Raw genomic sequence first — 15,680 nt, 5'->3', positions numbered from 1 at the left:
ACATTTTTATATATTGCTATTATCAAGTTGCCGGAGCTCTATGCAATTAAGACAGCTCTCTACAAAACCGTACCGAACTCCTATTCTTCTGCCCTGTGTGCCTAATTAAATGCCTAGTACTATGCAATGCGTTTGCACTGGGTATCGATTGTCATGAAATAAAATATATAAATAAAACGTAACGAGATTTTATTTGTAACTTAAAAATAATATACGAACTATTTTAAACAAAATTAACTATGCGGGTATTCTTATTTTCTTACTCTTCTGTTTGTTGTAGTTGCCAAGTCGTATGTGTAGCGTTCACGTTTCGTATTGCTGGCCACTACGGCCATAATACTTTTGAATAAAATCTTTCTTTAGCATTTGAATTTGAATAGAAAGAATGATTTTACTTAAAAAAAGTAAATCGACGTTCGAATTTGACTTCAAATGCCAAAGAATGATTTTAATTAAAAAAAAATTTAAATCGGCGTTCGAATTTTAATTCAAATTCTTAAGAATGATTTTAATAAATAAAGAATTTAAATCGGCGTTCGATTTTTAATTCAAATGCTCAAGAATGATTTTAATAAATAAAGAATTTGAATCGGCGTTCGAATTTGAATTCGAATGCCCAAGAATGATTTTACATAAAAATGTTGCGGTTGTAGTGGCCAGCAATATGGAGCGTGAAAGCTACGTGTTTTTGCAAGTTATCGCTTCCGTCGTCTATTTTGTAGGCCTTCTTATTTCGTAGATGAAAACTGCTATTGGTTTTAGGCTTAAAAGTGTGAATTTTTTGTGCTGGAATTTTTGTGACTTTCGTTTCATATCTGTAAAGAAATCGATTTTAATTTGATTTTCTATTTCCTTTCACAAATTATAAGCGATAGATATATACGTTAATGATTAACATGGCCGAACCAAATATTCCATGATTCAAGAACATAATTTTTCAACTTCAACTTTAAAAAAAAAACTTATTACTTTCAAATGTGACATTAAACTGATTTTCACTTTGACAGTAGAAATAATGTGAGGAACTGCTGCTATAGGGAAAATAGTTGTCGGAACTCGATTAAGAATTAAAGTAACATTTTCAATGATATTTGATGAAATATTTAGTCAATGGATTTAATATTGCTACTTGATTTCCGAAAGAGTCATCTAAACTTTTTGGTACAAACTTTAAATCGTACTTTAATCTCCGAGCGACATCATGGTCTAAGTAGGGTTATAATACCCCAACAGTGGGATCATTATAAAGTTTTCTAACAAAAAAAGCCATATGTACTAAATATAGGAGTAAGTGCTTACAGCGCGGTGGGAAACTTGTTGACGGCATCGTTGATGGCACGCGCGACGTACTCCACATTGCCAGGGTTGAGGCCGCAGATGTTGATGCGTCCAGTACGTAGCAGATAGATGTGGTACTCCTGGATGAGGTACTCGCACTGCTGCTCTGTAAGCCCCGTGTACGAGAACATTCCAATCTGATTTACTATGTGGTCCCAGTTACCGGGGGTGTTCAATCTGTTGATGGTAATTAATTTTGAAATCATTACTTCCTCTCGCAGTTGTTAAATAAAAACGTTAACTGTATATTTAATAATCAATACAATTTATAACAAAATAAACAGCGTAAAGACTGAATGTAAAGGAATAATAAGGTTAAAACGAAATGTAAATTCAATGCAAATATATAGTTAGTATTTTTTAATTCCCACAACAAATTAAATAAGTCATATTTAAATTTCATAATAGAAATTTTAAATTTTTTTTTTAATGTTCACCCAGATAACGTAATATTACCTCTGGCCAATAACACAGGTTACAAATACTTTATTTAATATGCATCCGCCAAATTAGCTATCGATATTATTACACTATTTGGGACGAGAATATTAATAACATAATATTCGATAATCACCTAGTCAGTTCATCTCTTAACTCCACTCTCATATCTGCTACTCTAGCGGCCATTTCCCTCAATTGGTTTTTCCTGAAAACAAAACAAGATTTAATCAATTCTATATATAAGGTTGTCAAATATCTCCCTTCCGCTTTTTTGCTCTTTATTCAATGCTTTATAAAAAGTGTTGCAGTGATCGGATTTAGTTCAAATATGCGGCGTTTTGTTCGATAATCTGTTTCCATCTAGACGGCAACTTCATAATACCTCCCTCGTAGAAGCCCCCCTCCTTATTTGCGAAGAAATCGGACAGCCACTTTTCACAAACCTCTTTTGAGTTCAACTTTACACCACCAAGGGCGTTCGCCATGGACAGGAACAGGTGGTAATAACTTGGCGCTATGTCCGGGCTATATGGTGGATGTGATAAAACCTCCCATCCGAGCTCCCGTAGCTTCAAACGAGTCATCAATGAAGTGTGTGGTCTGGCGTTGTCCTGGTGGAACACTACACCCTTCCTGTTGGCCAATTCTGGACGCTTCTGGTCGATCGCCTGCTTCAAGCGGTCCAGTTGTTCGCAGTAGATGGTAGAATTAAGCGTCTGGCCATATGGGAGCAGCTCATAGTGGATGATTCCCTTCCAATCCCACCAAACACACAGCAAAACCTTCCTGGCCGTCAATCCCGGCTTGGCCACTGTTTGGGACGATTCACCGGCCTTCGACCACAACCGTTTTCGCTTAATATTGTCGTATGTGATCCATTTTTCGTCGCCAGTCACCATCCGCTTCAAGAATGGGTCGAGTTCGTTCCGTTTCAGCAGCATATCGCAGGCGTTGATTCGGTCCAGAAGGTTTTGTTGCGTCAAATCATGCGGCACCCAAACATCAAGCTTTTTTTTGTATCCAGCCTTCTGCAGATGGTTTAAAATGGTTTGGTGACTAACTCCCATCTCCTGGGCGATGTCACGAGATGCCACATGCCGGTCTAACTCGATGTAGTCCATGATTTGATCGGTATTTGTCGTCACAGGTCTTCCGCCGGCTGGCTTATCCATGGTGTCGTTTTCGCCGGCTCTGAATCGTCGAAACCATTCCTCCGCGGTTCGAGGTGATAGAGTACCATTCCCCAAAACACCATTAATCTCACGGAACGTTTCTCTAGCGGATTTGCTTTTAACGAAGGAAAACTTTAAAATAGCGCGAATTTCGGCGTTAGTGAACTCCATGTTTACACGTCTATAACTGTTGAACGCAATATCCAAACTAATCATGCATCATGTTTTGTAGGTTATGTCAAGACCTTTCAAATTATGTATAGTATTGCCATATACGAGCTCTGTAGCGCTTTGTACATAGCCGCGAAATTCAAAAGACAAAAAGGCGGAAGGGAGATATTTGACAACCTAATATATGCATATAAGAATTCCATAGGTAGAAGATTCTTGAAAAATAAAGTTTTATTACCATTCGTTGTAAAGCTGTTCGCTGGTAAGAATCGCTGTGACTATACGAGCTCCGTGTGCTGGAGGGTTTGAATACATCCTGCACACTATGCGTGTCAATTGAGATTTAGTTGATGCCACGAATTCAGAGTCAGACATGACTACGGTCAAATTGCCAACACGCTCATCTGTAAATATATATTTTATTATAAGAAATGGACTAAATATGGAGCCATATACATTGATACCAGACAAACAATATTATTATAAAGAATAAAGAACGGAACACAGTGAACTTTAATTTGTAATGACTTATTCTGTACTGCGGTCTATATTTTACGTCTTCAGCCGAGTATTTACGAGAACAGTATGATTGGTTATATTATAGATATATATTCTCTAAAGAGTTGAATATATAGATAATTCGCTAACAAAAATCTTTAAAGATTCTACGGGTAATTATTAATTATAATAAGTAGTAATCCGAATTTTGAAAATCCTTTTTCTTATTATATTATTAAGTTTTCAGGAGATATATTACATTTTATATATATTTTTCTGAGGCCCCCGCTATTGGGGATTTCTTGTACTTTCCCTGTCCTGGATACACAGGGATAACAGTTACAATAACAATTTATTTACGAAATATTCATTTTTTTCATTACATTTCATTTTTTGTATCCCTTTCATAACTCGCCTCATTTACGTCCCGTTTTATGCTTACGTCGGGTAAAAGAGGTCGCTCTACAATACTACTGTTTTCGTAGTTTTAAGAATCGGTATAAATATGTGCTAAGTTAAATCAATATGCACACTTTTACTTTGGACTTCATATTGTTGTTACAAGACCTATCGGCCCTAGAAAGATAGAAGAACAAGTTATCTATTATATCTGAAACTTTCGTGTATAAAGTGTAGCTTTCATTAATTGACAGCACAACAGCAATCCCTACCCTTTTAAACCTTTTACATTTCTAATCAATCGTCCTGTAAACTTGGTTTTATAAGAAAGATAGAAAACGTTTACGCGGCAGAAAAAGATACTTGTGTAGGGGCAACATTACCTCATTGCCAGCGGTGCATCGAAAAGGGCAATTCCACAAAAATAAAATACGATGCTCGAATAAATATACACATTTCTACTTTGTTGTTATTACCTCAAGACGAACCGGCCCTAGGAAGAATCCTGGACCTGTTTATGGATATTCAAAGATATCGTCACATAGTTTTTTATCTTCGAAATTACTACTTACTGTAAAGTCCTAAGTTTTTGGCATAGGACTGCGAGCAGGCGAGTTCGAAGCCACGCTTGACGAAGTAGCGCACTGCCCAGGCGTCGCGGTCTAAGTCCCCGGATGTTAGTCCTTGGTAGGCGCTATCGAAGAACGGGAACAAGTTCCTTTCCTGCAAGTGTTCATGTAATACCCTTATATTGTTTTTCATTAAATTTCCATTATATGGGGTATAAATGTAATCGACATTGGTCTGCAATTTAAAATCGAAGTGGACAAGCGAAAACAGAACGTATGGCTGGTTGTATGAGAAATGGTAAGTAATATTAAACTATGTAATATAAATATTTATTATTAAAAAAATCTATTACAATGGAGATTTATATGTTTGCATTTAGAGGTGCATCTTATCCTTAATTTATAACGAGGTTTCCAATTTTGTAATATACAGAATTTAAAAGACGTTAAGAATGTAGCAAAAGTTCAGATAAGATCTTTGCTCACATCAAACTTTTTTTTTGTTATGTTATCGTCTAGAATCAGTCGTAAAACTGTAATGTGTTAATAGTAATGTAAACGTGTTGGAAGTTTAAAATAAGAACAAAAGATACTATTTTATACATTATTTTTAAAACAATAAAAGGATCGACGTTCTTACCACATAATATTATAACATTATGTATAACTCACGACCTAATAAATAGAATAACATGAAATTTTAAAAGCTGTCTTTTGAACATTAGTTTTTGAGGTGTAAAAGTCTTGAATGCAATAAAACTGGCGCCATCTATGTGCAGGCTTGCGACTTTTCAACTTATGTGTTATGTGAACGTGGGTTGTAATAGAGCAGCAGTCTGATGTCTCACTAATGTCAAATCTCAGCACGTGGTTTTGCTTCAATTATTTAACCACATTAATTTTAATAAATCATGCAAAAAGAAGCTTTGGTTGTTATCAGCCAATATTGTTTTGATTAACTACTCATGTATTTCGTTGTTCCTTCAAGCTATGAAGCGTTTGCAATGTTCATGTGGTTGATATTTTGTATCATTTGCAAGCACACAACATTGCTTTTGCTAGCACTACCCCTAATCTGGGTACGTTATGTCCATATAGACCTTGAGACCTCTTTATAGGAGCTTGCTGTCCACAGAAAGCACCTCAATGCATCTTAACATGTGATTCCCTTGATCTCTTTTTTGAGCGCCTATCGAAGTGAAAACTGAGATCACATAGTCACTTTGTGACAATAAATAATTTTCAAAAGGCAAATCTTATTATAATTTTTCATATTAATGTCTGATTAAAATAATATTTCACCGTATCACAGCGCAATCGTCTTGTAATTTTATTTATCGGTGTCGATGTACGATATACGAAGTATGATAAAACAATACGGTGACTAATTATTTTTAACGGTTTTTATTTTTGGGAAAAAGCCAGAAATCGCATGTTTCTAAATTCGGAAAGTAAGGCAGGTGTGGACAGACAGTTATATATATTTTTTTGCCAAAAACATGCGAATCAGTGGCGATGTATGGCACGGTGCATGTACGAGGAAAAGAAATATGATAACTACAAATAAGCCCTTGTGATATTTGGAGTTCACAAGCGTTTCCTTGGAACGAACTCTGATCGCATTATGCCCTCTTAGGGCGAGGTGAAACACTTGTTTTTCATTGAAAATTCTTATCTTTGTTTCAGAGTTATAGCCATATACCTAATTTTAATCTCCAGTCATAATTTCGCCCGTGATATCCGGATAAGCCAAGTCAAGAAGACTCTTTAAATCGTAGCAAACTAACATACAATTTTCCTTCTGCATGTCACACTAAAGTATAGGAACGTATTTCGAAATTAGTTAATATACTTTGCACGGACCTATACGAGATGTTTAGTTCCTTGGCAAGCTCTCAAATCAATAGGCTGTTTAATCGAACCATTTTCGCATGTTTTTTATAGGTTTTTAAGGTCGAAGGCGGCCAAGAACTACCCGTAAGCAGCCTTCAAAGTCACCACATTATCACCATACATTAGTTTTAACATTTTATTAACTTCTTTAGCACTTTTTTACTTCAGACTTTGTATTGTTATTAACCTTCCGGACGGTAACTCATACTATGATCGTCTCTAAGAAATTTCCTCGAGTGATAACACCGTTTATTGTACTTTTTATGTTATTTAACACAAAAATTTTCTTTCTCATGTTACGTATAGAATAAAGAGTAATAAAAAAATAAAAAAATATTATCAATGTAACATATGCTACTAACATTACTATCTAAGAACCTTTATATTTTGCTCACCTGCATAACATCAGCAATCTTCTCCCACTGCTCATACGTGGGATCGACGCCAGTGGGATTATGCCCGCATACGTGCAGGATGATAACAGAGTTCATCGGGGCGTTCCTTAGATCCTCGATCAGACCGGTGAAGTCGATGGCGCGAGTTTTCGGATCCCAGTAGCGGTACGTGCGCGGTTGTATGAAACCGGCGCTTACAAACACGTGGTGGTGATTTTCTTTAAATTCAAAAATAAATTGTAAAACATGTTTAAGAAAGAAGATCTTATTTATTTATACTCCTCCTGCGTAACAGAATAGTAGAGAATATTGTGAAAGCGATCACAAAAAACACGCTTGAGTTTGATCCGAATTCGAACTTTTATCACGGATTTATTGTTAACAATTAAATTAAAAACTTATCAATGTCCAATATCCTGATAGTTAAAACTGATCCGCTATACTCGACAATTTTAAATTGCGGTGCACAATGACAAAGATAGAAACAGATAGTGCACCATAATGAAGACTGAGTTATCCCCGTGTTCAGGGGGTCATGACCCTCAGCAGTGAGAATGAAGGTGCCAGGAGAGACAAAGAATTTTGATAACCATAACAGCGTAGTATAAAATGGAATCTGTACAAAAATAATTAAAGCAGTATACATAACGTACGTAAATGTGTATTAGGAACGTACTCTTTCAAAATAACAATAATTAAATATCTACTAACAAAATTAAAAACAATGAAAAATGACAAATCGATTTCATTAATATAGAAATTATCTAACTTATGTACAAAAAACTACAAATGTGCAAAGATTTATGGTACTAATAGGCATATCACAAGTGGTAGATGTGATTGCATGAATAAAACAAAATAATACATACGCCATGTGGGGTCGGAGTAGTAAAATGTGTTATAATCGAGGAGCTTGTTGAGGAACTCCGCTCCGACGCGAAGACCACCCGTCCCGGAGAGTGTTTGGATGCCAAAAGCCTAGACAAACCACAATAGAGGCTATAAAAGCTTTTTCGAACGCCTGAGTAAATTTTTTGACCTTGTTGCCCAAATGACATTTGTACATTTTGCGAGTTCGAACAGTCAGGGCGCAGAGGGTGTTTAATCTAAATATTTGACAAGGTAGTGAAGCTAGAGTCTTCCCCGAGGAGTTCGGCTCGGGTTGTTACATACAGTTTAGTCGGATTGGAAAACCGCAAAGCTAAGACGAACCTTGGCTTTAGCTGCTTCTCGTCGGGACTACCTGTTTAGCATTCCGACACAAGGGTGTCCCAAGAGGACCGAATCTCAACTTGGTCGGTTGCTATTGGCTGTCTAATATAACTTCTACTTCGAAAAGTATTAGCTCTAGGAGGAAAAGTGACGGAAGAAGCTTCAGCACTCTACTTTCTAGAATGATCGGAGATTCGTAATCCCTGTCAAATATGGGTCGTCCTCCACACTGTCGACGGCTGTGAAATGCTTCGTACAATGCCTGTCGAGAATTAGGAGTTCTATCGCTTCCATGAGTTTCCTAATTTGAAATAGAATTAATTTTTCGAAAATTTTCGCCGGTATACGCGGGGTTATTTGTTGGTTTAGAGGGTTTCTAAAATCCTATGTCCTCCGAACTCTTCCTCTGACTAGGGAAAAATCCTTTTGTCATGGCCGCGTTACAAATGGACTCTGGCCTGAACGAACATAAATATAATATATGGAAAAAGTTTTTTAAGGATAATTTCATATTTTAGCCCAGTTTTTTTGCGATAAATGGGTACCGTTTGCTTTAGTGGTATTTACACTGATTCTAGTGGTAAACAAAATTAACATTATATTTCTTAGTCTACGAATTCTTCACACCTATTTACAACCAACCTAAAACAGGATTACTAGTCGTCTGTAACCTTAATATTTTAAATTTTTCGATTTTTGTTATGTCGGAATCTATGAAAAAACACATCGACAGATGCGTTTGATTATTAATTCCGGTAAATGGCTCTTCCTTCCACGATCTGATCATTACCAATAAAAAATCACTACATTCAATTTCATTACAATTAAAAAAGTATCTAAATTTTTATCCAGCTTAGGATAAAGTCTGTGGAAATGTATCGATAGCGCTATCTAAAAGATTGATCTGACTACCTCAATAATTATTTCATTTAATCCCTGTAATTGATTGTTTATTAACTAAAACACATAATTACTTCACAAACGCTAAACGAGATGTAACAAACTTAAGCCATGCAATTCTTATTTAATTGAAAAATATTTATTCACATTTTAAATTTGATAAAGTTATTAAATGTACTAATAATTGTTTTAAGCAACACAAAGTAAAATCGATTAGCAATTTAAATTGATTAATTGAAATAAATAATGATGTGTTCGCGCCCCGTATTGCTGGCCATTAAAACCACAATACTTTTATGTCAAATAATTCTGTGCGCGTTCGAATTTAAATTCAAACGTTCGAATTCAAATTCGAACGCCATCGTTGATGTGGTTGCTGCGATTGTAACGGTCGTGTAAATCGTAAATGCTCTTTGTACATATGAGAATACACTATCTCGATCAATCTTAGCTATCAATTTCCTTTCCAACGAGTCCGGGCGGTAACACACCTCCGCCCTCTAATAGCTTATAATGTTATAAAATAAAAAAAAACACTTACCCGACCGGCGGCAATGGCAGGGTTATCTTCGCCAAGAAGCAGTGACACCGATGCGGAGGAAAACTGCTCAGTACCTGTATAATAAAGCCATTTAAAGGTTTGTGCATTTACATATACATTTATTATTAAAGCAATCACTGTCTTTCTATAGAACACGAACAGTGATTGCAGATTTTGTTTTAATTTCATTGCAGTCAAAATTAATTTGTCAGAAGACAAACAATTAGCAGAAGAAATTCACTTACTAATTGTTTATATCATCATCAGACGTAGGATTCAACCAATCTATGAAGGTGACTTATGTTCCAACAGTGGATCTGTTGACCAGTTGAAAGCAGCCTTAATCTAACGTGTTCTGACGACCTTAACAAGGTCGAACTTGGATTTCTTTGGTGGTGGTCCACTGCTCTTGCCAGGTAGTCTTTACTATGGTACATTGATGCCATAACTGCCATCTGTTCTGCGCTCTATGTCGTGTGCACACTACCATGCGCATTTTTCAGCGGGCTGGCGGGCGGTGCACTTTATTGCACGACTACTGCTACATAGCGGAAGTAGCTATATATTACTTCCACAAAGAAACGCCTGAATCTATTAGATGTTTATAATTTTTTTAACGTTTTTTAATAATTCAAATTCATCCAAATACAAAATCTAGTGTATCTCTAAACCGTAATTGTAAACAGTTTGTCTGTGATACACGAAATTCCCAAGTTCAGACTTGTCTGTCACCGTGCGATATGTTTGTGTACGCAATCACGCCACCCACCGACAACCGATTAGATATCACATAGTTTTTATATTTAATGATACAAGATATATTTTTAACGATATCAAAAATATTTACAATTTTTTTTTCTTAAAAAACAGTGGCGCGGTATGAGGACGGTATATAAAAAATTATGTATTTATTACTTTCGAAAATAGCCGTGTCTAAAAAGAAATGACAAAAAAGGCCTTAGTAAAACTAATTCCAGTTTACAATATGCAACTGTTTTATTAGTCTTTAGATCAGTGATTCCCAAAGTGGTCTTTATCGACCTCTAGGGGTCTATGACAACCTGCAAGGGGTCTACGTCAGTAAAAAAAAAGGGGGTCCATGAAATGAAAATGGGGGTTCGCGATAGTGGATCTCAACACATACACTGATAGTACCTATTTACTTACATCATACTATCTTATAATATCAAAACATTTACATTATTTATAAAAGTACCTATGAAGTAAAACCATTATTATATATGTTTATAAAATTGTGTAAGGTGTAGGATGTTGGTATTCGCTTTGTGGTTTGTTACGTATATTTTACATAACAGATACAAAATTTTATTTTGAGTAGTTTTAATCTAAATTCAATCAATAAATGTACACATTAACATGTGTTTTTACTTTAAATTTTTAACACTAAACTTCACTACAGTTAGAATTTTACAGGAAACCAATATCAGGTAAGTAGGGGGTCTACCCAACACGGAAAAACATGGCAAGGGTAGACCCCAATACAAAAAAGTTTGGGGAACTCTGTTTTAAAGACAGTTTTATTGGTCCAGTTATACCAGCTACTAAGGCCGCTTTCCTGCCAATCACAGTAAAACTAGATCCCTACCGTTCGGCAGTGAATGTCTCCAAACTAGTACCAATGGAATTCTAAAGATGGCTGCTATCTAGTATGATTCACATCTGGTACACTACAAAACAAATTCTTAAGTTCTTTTTTAAAATTCATATTTTTTATTTTTAAAATTTATAAAATGCTAACATATTACCAACATGGCTTTGAAGAAAAATTCATACTTACTAATATTCTATGGACCTATTTAAGTCTGAAATGAACTTAATTGTTATTATTGCTCACGTCTTATTTTTTAATATTTTGAAATCATATTTTTACTCGTAATTATTTCGTCTTTGTGTACAGCTTTTATCATGTTTCTATTCAGAAGAGGTTAACTGCGAAACGAGTAGAATTTCTAACTACTGCAGTCAGACATTTAACTGTGGTTATTGTTCACGCATATATTTTTACGAAATCAATATAGATTTTTTATTTTTATTAACTTATCGAAGTGACAGTGTCCCGTTTTGGCTTAGGCCGTCCCACCAGACGCGTTAAATGTCGATTCGAAAGAGGACCCCGGATTGCCGACACCCATTCAACCAGTTGCTACTGATCACATGTTCACGCGTAATTAGACTATAATTGATAAAATTATTTATGCGGCATAATCTAGATTTATCACTTTCAACATCAAAGATTGTACTGATTTTTTCATAATGATAACGATAATAAAGATTTTTGAATACTTTGAACTTTTATTTACTCATTATCTTATTTCAAGGTTTTGTTTTAATGGGGGAGATGCTTCGATAAGAAAAAAAATTCCTTCTCCTCGGAAGTAAAGGCCGGCTAGAACCTAACACACTTCACTTCTCGGCCTCTATCTAACCAGGGCAGTGAACTTTTTCGGATCCGTCTGCCAGAGCATAGTCTCTAGGACCAAATGAGCGAGTAATCACAAGTACGGGCTTATCTCAGCGCTCCTATGTCCTACCTGCTCCTATATCCTACCGCCATGGAGTAGAATTGTTCACCACCGCTCCACTCCTGCTATATCGACGAGAACCACTTCTGGTGTATTATTTAGAATCAAAAATCAAATATAAAACCAATAGTGATCAAAATTCGACGAATATAAAAGACATTCAACACATAGGCTATAGTGCAATAAACAGTATAATATAATATGATAATTATAAAGAAAATATGTGTTAAATGAATGAACAATAAATCTAATGTAGCAAAATAAAATAGTAAGGAAACCTAGAATGTAGTGGTTAAGTATGGATGTATGGCTAATGGAATGAAAGAGAAAGACTAGAAAAATTGTAGAACGAAAGAAACAGTACGACAGATAATATAATACATGAAAGAGGAGAATGATAATAATAAAAAATTATATGAATAAATTATTGGAAATAAAAAGTCCCTGTCCCATACGAGATAGGGGAACGAGAGGTCCCCAATAGCGGGGTCCAAAAAAAAAAAAACATAGGCTTGAAAATAGGACTTGGAAATATTGACAGACAGTTCTCGAACATTCTTCAAACGCCTGATAGTAACAATACTATCTGGCGTTTGAAGAATGTTCGAATAATAACAACATCATCATCATGTCAACAAATAGACGCCCACTATAAGGAATGGGCGTCCTCGAAAGATCGCCTCGATAACGGGTCTTGTCTGCCTCCGGCGACTTACGGCGGCTATTACTACTTCGTCATCGTTTGCTCGCAGGGTAGTATGTAATGCTATTAAAAGGAACAAAATAAATAGAAAAACTGGAACCAAAAATGAAATAAATGCACATGTAAACGAACTTATCAAATAATAATAGAATATAAGACAAGTCTAGCAATGTATTAAAAAGTTCAAATCCAAACAAATCTGTGATATCAAAAAATAAAGATAAAGATTGGAAAATAAAAATGTACCTAGCCACCTAAGAGTAAAAAGCTGAGGAAAGGAAGGCGATGAAAGCAAGAAGGAATGAAAGAACAAAAACTGAAAAATAAATATGTGTAAATAAAGTCCCTGTCCCAAACTAGATAGGGGGTACGAGAGGCTCCCAATAGCGGAGGCCATATAAAAAAAATTACTACTTCGCCGGTCTCTAGTGAATGCCTGCCCACGCCGGCTACGGGCACATGGTCGTCATTCGAGAACATTTCGACCCCAAAAAGTAAGCTAGGTAGTGTAGCTTAACTTAACTTTAAATATAAATTACCGACGTACACATAATAGATGCAATGAATTTATAACGATTATGTATTTGATATTTTATTGGAGACCTTTCATACTCCTTGTAGGACAGGGTTTGATATTTTTTTAATTTTTTTTTTTACTTTCCTTTTTTATTTACTCTTCTGTTATTCGTCGTAATATCTATCTTTCCTCTTCTTTCATCCTACAATATTCTATCATCCTTTGTCATACTTATTTCCGTTCACTCAACGCCTTACGTCCTTCGCCTCGTTCCTCAAATATCACAGATTTTTTTACCTACTGATTATTTGGTCGTTTACCAGACTTGTATTTTTATATTGCATTCTCTGTTGTTTGTACACATAAATTAATAAAGAATTATAATTACGTACCGAGAATTGGAAGGTATTCGTGTAGTAAATTTTTATCGTTTGCCATCATTTCTTCCGTTTTCCGTACAACAGGCAACACCCATGGATTTCCATTGCTGTCTCTATATGCTAACGTAACAGAAATACAATTGTGATTGATAAAAACTATACATAGAATGGTAGGAGAATTACATAAATTAATATTATTATTTATTTCTTGTAATTTATGTTCAAAAAATATGTAGGATTTATTGCAAAACTTCCATCATGTTCCGTCATGATAATAAATAATCCACCAATAGGATTTGTCATATTATCGGCATTATCAAAATGTATTTTGTTTTTGAGAGAACTGATTTATATCATTTTTTTTTCTTTTTGTATTTAAAATTTCGGTTAAAAACTACTATTATTACATTAAGAATTTTCTCAATAAAAAAAGAAAACTAAATAGAAAAGTACCTAAAGTTAGTTTTTTTTTAATAGACTATTCGCAAATTTATTTTATAAACTTATAATTTATTCATATTATTCGATAATGACCCATAATCGTTTACAGTGACCACTTCTACAAGTTGGAACAAATAAGGTTTGTATTAATATTTAAATATTAGTTATTTTTAAAAAAACATTACGATATTTATCGAATGTATCATGTCAGAATATTGACAAAAGGTTAAATTTGTAGTATTATTATGAATTTAAAACAAATTTGGTTTTAAAGACTTGTTTTTTTTGACAAGTTATATTAAGGCACGTTGTTTTTAATTTTGTAATAGAATTATGTCTTTTTAGATAAATGCAAAATAGGTATAATATTTAAAAAAAAAACGATTAATTTTAAATTAAAAAGCATATTTAATATTAAGTCAAAGCCATAAAAACCGTTAAAAATAAGTTAGGTATTTAATGAAAAAAGTACATGTACTGACCTCCAATTGTTAAATTGACTTTATTGCTGGATGTGTCATCTTCGTAATTTCGGCTTAGCTGAAAGGCTTCTATTGGGGGGGCTTGTTCGACAAATTGAAAACGGGAACGCATTTCTCTCTGTTTTTAATCGACTGATATTGACTTATTTGTCGTTCACGTTCTATTTATTTATTTGATGCACTAGTGATGTGCAACGATTGCTGAATTAAAATACTATCATTATATCAATATATTTTTAATTTCGTAATTTTTACGAGTTATTAAATGTAATGTTATGAAATAAAGGTTTTTTAAGACTTAGAAACTTATTTAAATTCTATCAATCAGTTAATTTTCATATTTATTTAATATTTTTGTCAGTTTTTATGTTCATATTGTTTATCTGTACATGAAAGACCGCTATCGGTCAATTTAATATTACCTCCGTTTTGATTTATACTTATAAAATTTCGGCATTAATCCAAGGGAACTACAGCTTACTGTTTTAGAGAAAAGTGTTTTGGAAGCATCTCTTTCAGCAACGATTGAACTATGAAGGCGCTCAAAATGCAAGAGAACTTCGTTTTAGAGGAATTTTGATCAAACGAATTCCGCAAGTAAAATACTTCTAGTCTTTCTCCACACAGTAGCACCTATTGATTGACTAGAAGAAAATGAGTCGCCATTTCAATTTCACCTTTGGTCGGTTCCACGGAACAGATTTTTAACAAACTGAAGAATTAATTATTACTTTTAAAACATAAATAATGACTCCATTCAACAAAATATAATTATAATATATTATAATAATTATATATATATATATATATATAATTATAATAGTGGTAGCCCAGCGGTAGAGGATTGTCTTGTGATTTCGATTCCCAGGATACAATCTTATATAGTTCACACTTTGTGCATTAATTATACAGGATTGTTACTGCTTACAAATAAGTTTCAAGACGTTGGGCAGCAGCGTTCTCTGCGTACCATAATTCCATACTGCGATCTCTAGCCCGCCTGCCAAACGTGGCGATTATGGTATATCCCTCCTTAGATATCTATGGGGGAGGCCTACGCATTGCAATGGACGATGAAGAATATA

The 15,680-nt window shown here is 34.6% G+C and overlaps 1 protein-coding gene across 1 annotated transcript; it reads right to left on the bottom strand.

Annotated features, from left to right (window-relative positions):
* Positions 1-506: 506 nt before the first annotated feature.
* LOC137929817 (aspartate aminotransferase, cytoplasmic-like) lies at positions 507-14,707 on the bottom strand. Its single transcript, XM_068772926.1, has 10 exons — positions 14,596-14,707; positions 13,685-13,792; positions 9,530-9,603; positions 7,746-7,854; positions 6,877-7,094; positions 4,592-4,742; positions 3,361-3,526; positions 1,913-1,984; positions 1,300-1,515; positions 507-815 (listed from the first exon to the last, which is right to left on the bottom strand). The coding sequence occupies exons 1-10, from the start codon at positions 14,705-14,707 to the stop codon at positions 629-631; spliced, it is 1,413 nt and encodes a 470-aa protein (XP_068629027.1). The 3' UTR covers positions 507-628.
* Between the last annotated feature and the right edge of the window lie 973 nt (positions 14,708-15,680).

This window comes from Battus philenor, unplaced genomic scaffold, assembly GCF_028537555.1.
Source record: "Battus philenor isolate CCGP_79_NKW_IND1 unplaced genomic scaffold, ilBatPhil1.0.hap1 SCAF_5, whole genome shotgun sequence".
In the NCBI taxonomy this organism is placed as follows: Eukaryota; Metazoa; Arthropoda; class Insecta; order Lepidoptera; family Papilionidae; genus Battus; species Battus philenor.
Note: the sequence above shows the minus strand (reverse complement) of the source record. Positions and strands in the feature narration are given on the sequence as shown.